The sequence below is a fragment of the Denticeps clupeoides genome, chromosome 1 (assembly GCF_900700375.1).
Source record: "Denticeps clupeoides chromosome 1, fDenClu1.1, whole genome shotgun sequence".
NCBI lineage: Eukaryota > Metazoa > Chordata > Actinopteri > Clupeiformes > Denticipitidae > Denticeps > Denticeps clupeoides.
In genome coordinates, this window is record NC_041707.1 from 27,811,334 (window position 1) to 27,824,729 (window position 13,396).

Below are 13,396 nucleotides of genomic sequence, written 5' to 3' on the forward strand. Positions count from 1 at the left end.
TACTGGCTCAAGGTTGGCAAGCCACCCTTTTCCAGTTAAGGACCATAGTCTCAAATTTGGAGGTGCTGATCCTCATCCCAACCGCTTCAGACTCGGCTGCGAACCTACCCAGCAAGAGCTGAAAGTCAGAGCCTGATGAAGCTAGGAGGACCACATCATCCACAAAAAGCAGAGACGAGATTCTCCTGCCACCAATCTCGACACCCACCACACTATGGCTGCACCTAGAAATTCTGTCCATACAGGTTATGAACAGAACCGGTGACAAAAGGCAGTCCTGGCGGAGTCCAACCGTCACCGGGAACAGGTCTGACTTACTGCAGGCTATGCAGACCAAACTGGTACAGGGACTGAATGACCCCTAACAAAAGGCCATCCACCCCATACTCCTGGAGCTCCCCCCCATAGGGTGCCCCTGGGAACACAGTCATAAGCCTTCTCCAAATCCACAAAACACGTGGATTGTTTGGGCAAACTCCCATACCCCCTCCATCACCCCAGCAAGGTTAAAGAGCTGGTCCACAGTTCCACAGCCAGGACGAAAAGCACATTGCTCCTCCCTTGAATTCTAGATTCAACTATCAACTGGACCCTCCTCTCCAGTACCTTCTTCTTAAAAACGGGGACCTCCACCCTAGTCTGCCACTCCACTGGAACTGTCCCTGATTTCCAAGCAATGTTCCAGTGACGTGTCAACCATGACAGCCCTACAACATCCATATCCATGAGATACCCAGGAGGGATCTCATCCACCCTGGGGCTTCGCTGCTGTGTAGCTGTTTGACTACTTCAGCAACTCCTGCCCCTGATATTAAGCAGTCAACATCAGCAGCTCCCCATCCCCACTGTAAAAAGTGTGAGTGAGCTTCTGCCTTCCTCTCCTGAGGCATATGATGGTTTGCCAGAACCTCTTTGGAGCTGATCGGTAGTCTTCCTCCATAGCCTCACCTATCTCTGCTACTGCTACTGCTGCTTGGCTGTCCGGTACCTGTCTACTGCCTCTGGAAGCCATGCCCCATAGGCTTCCTTCTTCTGGTGTCCACCAGTGGGTAGGGGGGTTACCGCCACGACAGGCACTGGCCACCTTGCGACCACAGAGTGGAACAAGGTCCATTCGGACTCAATGTCCCCCTATGCTCTCAGGATGTGGTCAAAGCTCTGCCGAAGGTGGGAATTAAAAACCATCTTGACAGGTGTTCCCAGCAGACCCTCACTATACGTTTGGGTCTGCCAGGCCTTCGTGGCACCTTCCCCTCCCATCTGATCCAACTCACAACCAGGTGATGATCAGTTGACAGCTCCACTCCTCTCGTTCTAAAAACGACTAAAAAGTCAATCATCAACCTGCAACCTAGGCTGCCCTGGTACCAAGTGTACCAATGGGCATCCTTATGATCGAACATGGTGTTCGTTATGGCCAATAACGAAACACCATTCAAGCTTAGATGTGGCAGGCCATTCCTCTCAATCACGCCCCTCCAGGTCATGCTGTCATTGCCCACGTGAGTGTTGAAGTCGCCCAGCAGGACAATGGAGTCCCCAGTCGGAGCATTATCTAGCACTCATCCCAAGGACTCAAAAAAAGGGTGGGTACTCTGAGCTGTTATTCAGCGCATAAGCGCAAACAACAGTCAGAACCCTTTCCCTGACCCGAAGGCACAGGGAAGCTACCCTCTCGTTCCCTGGGGTAAACCCCAACAAACAGGCTGAGGGCTAAGAAAAAGCCAACCCCAGCCCTACGTCTCTCACCTGGAGCAACTCCAGCAAAGTAGAGTGTCCAACCTCTTTCAAGGACTTGGGTTCCAGAGACAATGCTATGTGTTGAGGTGAAGACTGAGTCCGACTATATCTAGCCGGTACCACTCAACCTCTTCCACAAGCTCCATCTCCTTCCCCGCCAGAGAGGTGACATTCCATGTCCCAATAGCCAGTTTCTTTGTCTGGGGATCGGACTGCCAAAGCTCCCGCCTCGGTCTGCCACCTGATCCACATTGCACCAGACCCTTCATGTTCCTCCTGCGGGTGGTGGGTCCACAGTTGGATGAGCCCTTGTATCCAGTTCGGTCTGGGCCTGGCCGGGCCCCATGGGCAAAAGCCCGGCCACCAGTCGCTCGCTCACGGGCCCCAACCCAGGCCAGGCTCCCACCCCGGAGTAAGTAAAGTAAGGACACAATAATCAGATGAACACAAAAAACACAATAATAATAAAACACAATAATAATCATAATCTTTTTATTTCATTTTATTTATAAATGTAGGGAATATGGTACTTCAAATAAAAGATGATCAATATAAGGCACAAAGACAAAACATGAATCAGGTAAGTTTGAAATTTTAACACAGTCAGCTAAGTGCAGTCTCAAATGTTTTTGGGGAGGGAATTCCAAAGAGAGGAGGCCACCATCTACAGTTCTTGGTCCTTTATATATAACATTTGTATCAGAAAACCATACGCTGTGGGAAGGCATGCTGTGATGGAGCTGATTGGTGAGATCTGTAGGTGAAGGAAAAAAACTAAAATTGTTGGTGTTATGAGCCAGTGAATGCTCTGAAAGAATAGAGAGATATGGTCATGATTTGGGTGCAAGGATTTATTGTCACACTTTAGGAAGTTGCCATTCCTTATTCAATTTAAGTTATGTAGTTAATCAGTGACCAAAGAGCTCAAAGATGAAGAAATTTCCTCACTACTAATGTTCCATGTTCAACTGTTAATGTTAGTGGAAGAAATTAGAAACAGCAACTCAGCCACATAAAATACTCCACATAAAATCTTTCAGCGGGGTCAGCACATGCAAAGAAGCACAGTGCACAGAAATCTGCTAATTTCTCCAGTTAATATGTACAAAAATTTATGTAGTCTTTAGATTAGTTCAAAAACAGCACTGTCGGCTTGAGGTGTGGTCTCTGTGCAAGGCAGACATCACAAATGATCTTCTGGAAGAATGTTAAAAAAATTCCCATAAACCTTATTAAAAGCCTTCCCAAAAGATCTGAAGCTGCAAAGGGTGGGCCAGCTCCATATGAAATCCTATGGATTAACATTCATATGTGTGTAAATGTAGATGTCCCAATATATTCGGCAAATACTGTATATGCTGGGCCTGGGCTGCTACTGTATGATTTCAAAGGGATATTTATTCATATGCTCAAATAAGGTTTGCACAAGAAAGCTTTCATTTGCAGACACACACACACACACACACACATATATATATATATTTTTTTTTTTTATTTTTATTTTTTTCTTTCTTACACCTCTTTTTTTTCAGCATATAACTTTCAAGCAGGGGTCCAGAGTGCCCTTGGGTTTAACATGTAAAGGAAGTCGACTGGAGAGAAAAATAGCTGGATTGATTACATTGTACCCTGCTTTAAGGTCAATGAGTATAAAAATCAATTGACCAGAAATTTTATACATTTTGTCCCAAGATTATGACAGGCCACACTTGCAATTGAATGTCATTTTCACCACTCAGGCCAAGTTGGCCTGTACACGTGCCTGATCCACAGTATCCAGCAGGTTTTTTGCATCCATGGCAAGGGTGTGTGCAGCGGCTAGCATCTGTTTTTTACATTCATCTTTCAATGAAGTGACATCATTCTGCTGTGCCAGATGCATCTTACTGATCAGCTCTGCTAGGTCTTTATTCAGCAGCTTTTCAGTGCCTTCAATCTGACAAAGAAAAGGAGAAAACTGAGATGTTCTGCAAAACATAATGGTCAACAGCATATTACTTGTATTCCTCAATATACACTACTCACAACAAATTAGGGATTATTTTTGAGCGAGTGGATGTCATACATACGCTGTTTATTTCACTTCAGACATTTTTGCAATAGGGAGGCTATTGTATTGGGGTCAAAGACACACCTCATTTTGTGTTTTCCATGTAATGGTCTCATTGTGTACAGGTGTGCCTTATATCGGGGCCAATACCAATAGACAACTTTTCTCAATGTGGCATCAATTTAAACTGGTATTGTCAGTAAGTCATTCAAAGTTCATTATTCAAACAGCCATGAACACACAACTTAACTTAATGGACGAGAAGTGTCACCTGGACATGACGCCTTCAGGTCGGTGGCAGGCAATCAGATGTTGCTCATGAACTTGGTGTGTTTCAAAGTGTCATCATCAGACTTGCTTAAAGACACAGAACTACTGCCAGAGTTCATGACAGACCCAGGACAGACCACAATGATAACCAGTACCTATAAGACATCGTTATGCAACTGCCACACAGCTGCAGGCCCATTTATGAGATGCGAGGGGTACTTGGGTTTCCAACAAACCACTTGCAACCAACTCTAGCTTGAATGCCAGACAAACGTTGCAGGTGACTCCACTGACACCAAGACACCACCGTGAACGTTTGCAGTGGGCACAAGATTATGTGACCTGGACAATGCAGCAGTGGTCTACCGTTTTGTGTGTTGGGTCACCTTGCACAGAAATGATGGTTGTCAACGTTGCTGGAAAAGGCGAGGTGAACGATATGCTGATGTCAGCATGGTCCCCAGGGTTTGCTTTGGTGCAACAGTCTGGGCAGGCATCACCATTCCACCAGCAACTTCCTGTTCATGGATGATAATGCTCTACCACATTGTGTCACAGCTCGACTTCAGGAAGTTGGAGTGCCTCATATGGTATGGCCATCAATGTCCTCTGACCTGAACCCCACAGAGCATGTCTGGGACTATTTGAAGCAGAGACTGAATGATCGTACCCCACCCCCATATGAGCTGGCAAAACTGCGTGTAGCACTTGTGGAAGAGTGGAACGCATTCCCTCAGAACAGCATCATGAGGCTAGTGAGGAGCATGAGATGTCGCGATCAGGGTGTCATTGCGGCAAATGGTGGAAACAACCGTTACTAGCATTGTCAATTTTTGTTATTTGGGGCAATACCTGTAATTGTCTAAATTTATGGGTTAATAAATATTAAACTAATGAATATTGTGTTTCTTCTCATAGAATATCAGTAATATTAAAGGAAATTTTTACTTATTTCATTAAAATTCAGAGCAAATAGGAAAAGCACTAATGTAAATATCCCTATCCCTATCTTATTGTGAGTAGTGTATATAGGCTGGTTGCTCAGCAGTTCAATTCAGTCAGATGTAAAATTGCATTACCTCTGTTTTGTTGGCCTCATTTAGGATTGGAAGAATTTCATCCACACTGCTCACCAGGTTACGCAAAGTCAGACCCACCGACTGGGGAGAAAAACACCCCCACACAATACTCATTTGTATTTAACAACATGGAAGATATGTACCAATCCAATGTAAGAATGCAGAAACAAGTTTCCCTTAACAGAGACACTTGACTGACAGACAAACAGACTTAATACTTATGTGATTTATACACTGATCATACAGGACTTTTAAGTGCTAATATTATGTAGATTCCACTTTTTCTACCAAAACAGCCCTGAGCTAATAAGCCGTGGACTCAAATAGACCTCTGAAGGTATTAAGTTTTAATGTGTTTTTCCTACACATCCCAAAGATGCTTGATTGGATTGTGATCTGGAGAATTTGGAAGACATGTCACCACCTCTGTCAAAAATACTGTATTTAAACTCATCTAATGGCACCTGGACATACAGAGGCATGGCTCAATAGAAGTTACAAGAATGAAGTTTCTAAAATTAATAACACAAGTAGATTACTATTGCAGTTACATATAAATATTCAAGATTGGTTGTCAGTATCCGCTGCAGTATACCATGTATTGAAATAATGTTTCACACAGACCCCCCCATAGTGCAATCATAAAAGAAAGAAAAACATTTATATACACACTAAACTATACTAACTAAAATTACAACTAAAACTTAAATACTGTACAGTATCTCTGTAATAAAAAAGTAAAACATTTCTGTACAAAGAACAGGACAAACAGGACATAACTGGACAACATCATGTAGGATGCTTGTAAGTAGATATGTTGGATATAACAGGACACACAAGACAAGACAAACATTTGCACAATGAGCAGAAATTTGCAGAGATGAAAATGAATTGAGTAATTTCATTTTATGAAATGAATTGGTAAAATGAATTGAGATGTGCAGGATGTTATCAGGTGAATAAGGCTGGAAGTGTATTGTTGTTGAGTTAATGGCAGTGCATTGAGACCATTGAGAGCTTGGACTGCTTCAAGGAAGAGGATCTTGCAGTGTCTGGCAGTTACAGTTCTGATGCTGCGAAACCCTCTGACAGTAGGTTCTACCTCCTACCAGTTGAAGGGAGAACCAGGCATGTAAAGGGTGGTGTGAGTCCTTCATTATGGTCTGAACTTGACGGATGAGGTGTTTCTCGTAGAGCTGGGTTATGGGTGGAAGTGGAACCCCGATGAGGTGCTATGCTGTCTTCACTATCCGCTGCAGGGCCTTCTGCTCAGTAACAGTGCAGTTCCCGTACCAGACAGTGATGTAGCAGCAGAGAATGCTCTGAGTGGTCCCCCGGTAGAGTGATGGGAGGCGGGAAGAAAAAGTATTTTATACTCGGCATTTGACTCCAAAAAGGTTCCCAGAGACCATTCAGATTGTCCTTTGATGTTTCTGCCTTGTCCAAACAGATACAGGAAGATAGTGGTCATCCACCCCCAACAAGACTTTCCAGTAATTGTACTTCAGTCCATTTGCTGGCATTTTGGCACCCTGGTGACACCTCTTGCTTGCTTGATAAAGATTCAAGAAGGGATGTCTTCATTAAATCTTTACAATTTCCATGAAGGTGTGACAGCAATGTTATTAAAGTAGGTAATACCATTTGCTAAAAACTTTGCTCTGACATGCACTGTGAGCTATAAGGCCATATATGGACAGGTCTGTGGCTTTCTTAATCAAGTCTAATCAGTATAATCAAACACAGCTGGACTCAAATAAAGGGGTAGAACCATCTCAAGGACGATCAAAAGAAATAGACAGCACCATATGATATTTCAGTTCTTTGTTAATAAATCTGCAAAAATGTCAATAATTCTGTGTTTCTGTCAATATGTGGTGCTGTGTGTGCATTGAGGAAAGGAAAAAAAAACAATTTTAGTTAATTTAGCAAATGGCTGCAACATAACAAATAGTGAAAATTTTAAGTGGGTCTGAATACATTCCGTATCCACTGTATTTGTAACAAGAATTTTATGCATTTAACAAAAAAGTGCGTACTTTGTATTTTTGGGGTATATATTTTTTGTATGACTTTTTTTTTTAACCCAAATTCTTTGATTGATTGTATATCATTCACACCATTTTTCGGTGTCCCTTTATCTTTCGATCTTTTATCACATTACAATGAGGTGTATTTATTTTTCATAATTAAGTGCCTTGTCAGTATGTCTCAATGGGCTTTGACAGGTCCTACAGTTGACACCCCTCACACTTGACCCTTCTGCACACAAGGAAAAACTCCACAGAAAAAAAACTCTAGGAGAGACAAAAAAAGAAAGGAAGAAACCTTGGGAAGGAGTGATACAGAGAGGGACCCCCTTCCAGGATAGAGTGAGCCTGCAAATGGTGTCAGTGCAGGGCTGGTGATGATTTGTACAATAAAATAATAAGTCCTACAGTTGTAGGGTTGGAGAAGTCCAGAATGTAGTCCAGTGTCATGGTCTAGATTACGTGTCCATAATGATGCTACTGGTCCACTTGAAGATCCCTGAAGCTGTAGTTGTAATGGTGGTGGTGGCTGTGGTGACCCTCTGGATCGTTTCATGCTATGTCCTCGCTTAGCAGTTGTCAGGAACCAGTATTTATTTGCTGGTCTCTTCACTGGGGTCTGCCAGTAGTCTGGGTGCTTGATTCCGTGTCTCAGAGAAAACAAACAGAAGCAGCGGCAGACGGTGGCACTGTACGACCGATACTGAAATATGTGGCAATAGTGGTATATTGGTGCTACAGTGGCCCGGTACCCTAACTAGGACAGCCTAACTAAGGTGAATTTAACTTTGTCTGTGTCTAACAGGGGGACTCTGTGATAAACTGGACTTTATAATTGACACTGTGTCAAAGTGAAGTGAAATGAGTGTCTAGGACTTTAACAAAAAGCCAGAGAAAACATCTAATATTCAAATTGATAAACTTTTTTTTTTTTGCAAATCTTCAGTGATTTTAAATTTGATACCTGCAATACACAAAAAAAGCTAGGACAAGGGCAGCAAAAGACTGGTCAAGTTGCTCAAAAAACATCTGTTTTGAACATTCTAATGCCTAAAACAGGCACTGGCCTCCTAAGCCAGGGATTGTGGGTTCGAGTCCCATCTAGAGTGATGAGCAGCAGAGTGGCGAAGTGGAAATGTGCTGTGCCCATAACCCAGAGGTCGATGGATTGAAACCATCCTCTGCTACTTTACTCTTTGAGCCAGTGGTGGCCTAGCAGTTAAGGAAGCGGTTCGAATCCTGCCGGTTCGAATCCTGATCCACCGAGGTGCCACTGAGGTGCCACTGAGCAAAAGCACCACTGCTTTTGCTCCACACACTGCTCCCCGAGCGCCTGTCATGGCTGCCCACTGCTCACTCAGGGTGATGGGTTAAATGCAGAGGACAAATTGTGTGCTGTGCTGTGCTGCTGTGTATCACATGTGACAATTACTTCACTTCACATTCCACAGGTGAACAGATTAATTGGAAACAGGCGCTTGTCATAATTTAGTATCAAAGGAGCCCCCAAACGATTCAGTCATTCATAAGAAAGGATGGGACAAGGTTCACTTATTTACTTTTACTTTAAAATAACACTTAACACATTTAAGTTCAATTAGTTTCATTATTTTCTTGCACAGTCTCAATATGGTTAGTGACTATTTGGAGATCTGGGTGGTTTTAATAGGTGACCAACAGGTAATTGGGTAAGCTGCTCAACGACTTTCCAGCCAGCCACGTTCCAGTATGCATACGCTATGGTAATGACAGATATCTACTCTCGTGCTGCACCCTCTGCCGCAGAACCCGGCTACGGGTGTGAACCGCTCCCATGCATCTCTCCCATGCATGTTTCTTCTATCCTGTACTACAAGATACATCCCGCCTGCAAGTGCTTGGATATGTTGTTGATTGTTTGAAGTGAACCTGAAGTGATTGTCATTGTGATACACTGCAGCACAGCACATGGTGCACACAACGAAATATGTCCTCTGCTTTTAACCCAAAACTGCCCCACAAAATAAATGGGAAACGTCCACAATCCAACTTGTGCCACTGCGGCGAAAGTCCCAAATCCTAACCAATAGACCACCAGGGATGCTTGTTTGTTACTACTGTAATTTATATTTGCTTTGACATTTTATTTAAACATATTTTGTATCCAGTGTTTCTTTCTCAAACCTATCAGTATTGGGGGCGTTAAGGAGATTCCGACATGCAGAGAAGCTTATGTATGTTTCTTCAGTAATTTTTTCATTACAGAATCAATGGGGCAGTTCCTATCTGCTCACTTCTTTTAGTACTGTCATGCATAAGGGGATGGAGGATCCAAGTGCGAGTGTTCACAAAAAATTTACTTGATGTACAATCATGGCCAAAAGTTTTGAGAATGACACTTGTTTTCACAAAATTTGCTGCCTCAGTATTTTTAGATCTTTTTGTCAGTTATATTGAAGTATAGTTCAATTACATCAAGTTTATGCTATTTTTTTCCAAGACCTCTGCAATTCGCCCTGTCATGTTGTCAATCAACTTCTGGGCCAAATCCTGACTGAGGGCAACTTATTCCTTCATAATCAGTGCATATGTAACCTCACTCTAAGCACAGGTGTAATCAATAAATAGCCACCTCCATACATCAGTGCAGAATTAGTGGATTTCTTAGATTAGATTAGAACAGGCAGACACAGTCTAAATCGAAAGTGTTTTGAAGATCAAGCTGTAGCAGTGCAGTGAGGAAGTGGACATGCCTGGAACTCAAGGGTCTGCTGTCTAAGCCCATGACAGCCCTGGGGGATCACATCAAATGACATGCACATGCCGATCCTGATTTGAAAGGTTCATGGCCACCCACCCCCCGAATCAATGACAGAACATCCATGGTGACAGGAAGAGGTTTGAACCAGGTGAGTCACTGACAAAATACAGTGGGAGGCGGAGCTGAAAGGTGTTTCAGGGGGCTCTGGGTCTCTGGCAAGTGGGGGCATTTTCTAGTGGCTGTTAGGTAGTTGGAGTTGTAGTGGCCTCCAAGGCTGCAGTAAAAACTAAACCCTCCATTTCTTTTCTTCAGCGAGGGGTCCCTGAATATGCCCCTGGGTTGGTCTTGGATAAGCACAGTTATGCTCTGGGCATGATGACGTGAAAGTGAAGTCATTGTAATACACAGCACAGCACACAGTGCACACAACGAAATGTATCCTCTGCTTTAAACCCATCAAGGTTCCTTTGTGATTTTCTTTATATATGTTATGTAACAGTCATTTGCATTTAATGTTCTTTGAATGGTAAATCCTGTTTACAGTTTTTTCCGCCATCTAGTGGTGAATTAAAGACGGAACAATTATTATGGGTTAAGGTTCCAGCCGACCCTCTTTTCATATATGCACCCGCGTTGCTGCAGATTGGCGCCACTGAAGAAAGGAGAAATAAAAGGTTAAAGGCCAGAGGAAATAAGCAAAGTAATGTTGAGAGGAACTACAGCTATAAGAAGTTATTTAGCCTCTCATGGATGTCAGCTCACGAGGTTTGTTGACTTAAATATTTTATTTGTGATTAATGCATTGTTTCATATGTATGAGGAAATTTGCAAGAACTTGTGTTAATGCAAGGTTTTTCTTTGTTTTCTTTGTGAGCAGTTCTCACGGGTTGTTAAGACCAGAATAAACCCCGTCTTGCCTCCGTCATTCCGTGAGGGTGCTACAGTGAGAACTCCTGCTCTGCACGGGGGAGGAGAAGACGGTGCCCACAACAAGCAGCAGCCGCGTCGTCATCTGAAAGAGTAGCGGCAGCAGAATCATCTGACACGGTTTTGTACAGCTTCAAGACTGCAAATCAAGGTGCCCTCCAAAATTGGTGTTGCATCAGTCAAGGGACTTAAAAGAATAGTTTTCATAAAAAGGGAGGAATTAATAAGCCTGTTAATTCATAAAATGAAATAAGGACTGGAATATTTTTCACATTTATGGACCTTTCTGCTGCTGTTAAGTGACTGATGTTTATAATGTTTCATTGTTGATGTTTGTGATAAGCCACATATTGTGTTTACCGTGAGCGTTAGTGATACTCATACACAATATTATTGTTTTGGTTAAGGTGACTAGTAGTCAGGGCTTTAAGTTTAGATCCTTCTTCCTACTTTACAGAGTTAAATTTGCATTAAATGTAAAGTAATATTAATAAACACAAAATGGCAGAGTTTGAGACTAATTCAAAGACCAACATGGGAAGCAAAGAAGAACAACTTCCTGCAGATGAGCAACTCCAGGGAGCTGAAGCCACAGCTGATGGCATCTCTACTACCTCACAGAAAGCAGGAAGGAGCCAGAGTCCGGACGCTAACGGAAAAGGGCCAAGAACTGCACGATGAGCATGCAAAGAAGGCTGCATATCGTTTCAGTGTGCGCTATGAGAAGTGGAAAGCTGTCTCTAAGGATGCCAAAGGAGCTATAAACGATGAATGTCCAAACAATCTGCTACAAGAAAACATTATGAAGGCTTTCAAGTTATGAAGGCTTTCAAGGAGGTGAGTGCTGCTTATGTTGAGCTAAGACGTATTGACTCTCCAGGTAATGAAACAAGACGGAAGATGGATACGTGTGAAGCTGTGACAAAGACAATCACTGAAGGTGCGGTAAAAAGCCTAAGCAAGGCAAAGGGTCAAAGGGATGAAGAACAGTGGACGAAGACTGAGTCATTTGCTAAGTCAGTAGTCTCAGACAGAACAAGTGTTAGATCAAATTACACAATGCTTTCTTCTTGTTCAAAGGTGCTCTCCAGACAATCTAGCAGGCACTCAGCTAAAAGACAAGAAGCAGCTGCTGAAGTTGCAGCTAGTGAGGCTGCTCTGCAAATTCTACTTGAAAAGGAAATTCACATGAAGGAAATATAAAGAGAAGAAGCAGAAATAGCACAGAAACAAAAGGCTCTGGAAGCAAAGCGAAGAGAAGTAGAGTGACTTGAAACAATAAAAAGACTAAATGAAGCAAAGGCTCGACAGCAGGTGTATGAACATGGTGAATGTTCAGATGAAGAAATATATGACCTACTTCATCACAACTCTGATAAAAGGGATGAAGTTGAGCCTGAAACTTGCAACTCATACATCAGACAACAAGATGTACAACAAGTCAACACAAATGACCTCGTCAAGGCTCTTGCAGAATCTCTCAACGCAAGTCGTTTTCCAGCACCAGAGCCAACTATATTCAGTGGCGATCCAATTAGATACAATGATTGGAAGATTTCGTTTCAGATTCTGATTGACAGAAAAAATATACCAGCTGAAGAGAAGACCTATTACCTGAGAAAGTATGTCAGTGGAGGAGCAAAGAAGGCCATAGAAGGCTACTTTCCACTTGGCACAGAGTCAGCATATTATGCTGCATGGAAGGTTCTGGATGAGAGGTATGGTAATCCCTTCCTCATATCCAAATGCTACAGAGACAAACTCGATGCATGGCCTAAAATTGAACTTCAAGAGTTTGCAGATTTCCTTTGCAGCTGCAAAACAGCCATGTCGCAGATGAAAGGGCTTGAAGTGCTAAATGAATGCATTGAAAACCAAAGGATGCTTGCAAAACTTCCAGATTGGCTCACAGCAAGGTGGAACAGAAAGGTTATGGAAGTGCAAGAGGAGAGCCACATGTTTCCAAGCTTCAGCCAAATTGTAGAGTTTGTTTCACGTGAAGCCAAAATCGCTTGTAAGTTACAAATTGTAACCCCATAACATCTCTCTTTGCTCTGAAACCAACTGAATCTGAAAGGGCAAGGACATCAAGAGTAGAAACCAAGAACAGAAGCCACGGAGCAAAGGTCCTGGCGACAAACTCAATTGAAAGAACTACTAGTACTAACTGTGTGTACTGTGAGAAGTCAGGTCACAATCTACTTAAGTGTAGGAAATTCATAAATGAGAGCATCGGTGAAAGATTAAGGTTCACTAAAGAGAAAAGGTTATGTTTTGGATGTCTGAAGTTTGGCCATCGTTCCAAGGATTGTGAAAGCAGAGAAACCTGTGATACATGCAATAAAAGACATCCAACATGCCTTCATGATAACCGCACTAAGGAAGAGAGAACGAAGAAAATTCAGCTCAAGAACAGTGATTGGACAAGACAAAGAAACCCAGGTACTTCAGTAGATGACATCACACACGCAAGCGAAGCAACTTCTAACAGAATCACACAAAACATTGATAATACTCACACCTCCTCAATAATTCCAGTATGGGTGTCATCTGAAAGCGA

The 13,396-nt window shown here is 42.8% G+C and overlaps 1 protein-coding gene across 2 annotated transcripts in view; it reads right to left on the minus strand.

Annotated features, from left to right (window-relative positions):
• Positions 1 to 2,227: 2,227 nt before the first annotated feature.
• LOC114790587 (protein-tyrosine kinase 2-beta-like) overlaps positions 2,228 to 13,396 on the minus strand; it is a 102,175-nt gene continuing 91,006 nt past the window's right edge. The window contains exons 29-30 of one of the 2 annotated variants that reach the window (XM_028980775.1): positions 5,140 to 5,220; positions 2,228 to 3,676 (exon numbers count right to left, since the gene is read on the minus strand). In XM_028980775.1, the coding sequence (XP_028836608.1) occupies positions 3,476 to 3,676; positions 5,140 to 5,220 (282 nt within the window). In that variant the 3' untranslated portion in view covers positions 2,228 to 3,475. The remainder of the gene's footprint in view (positions 3,677 to 5,139; positions 5,221 to 13,396) is intronic. The other variant, XR_003749843.1, reaches the window with a different exon arrangement.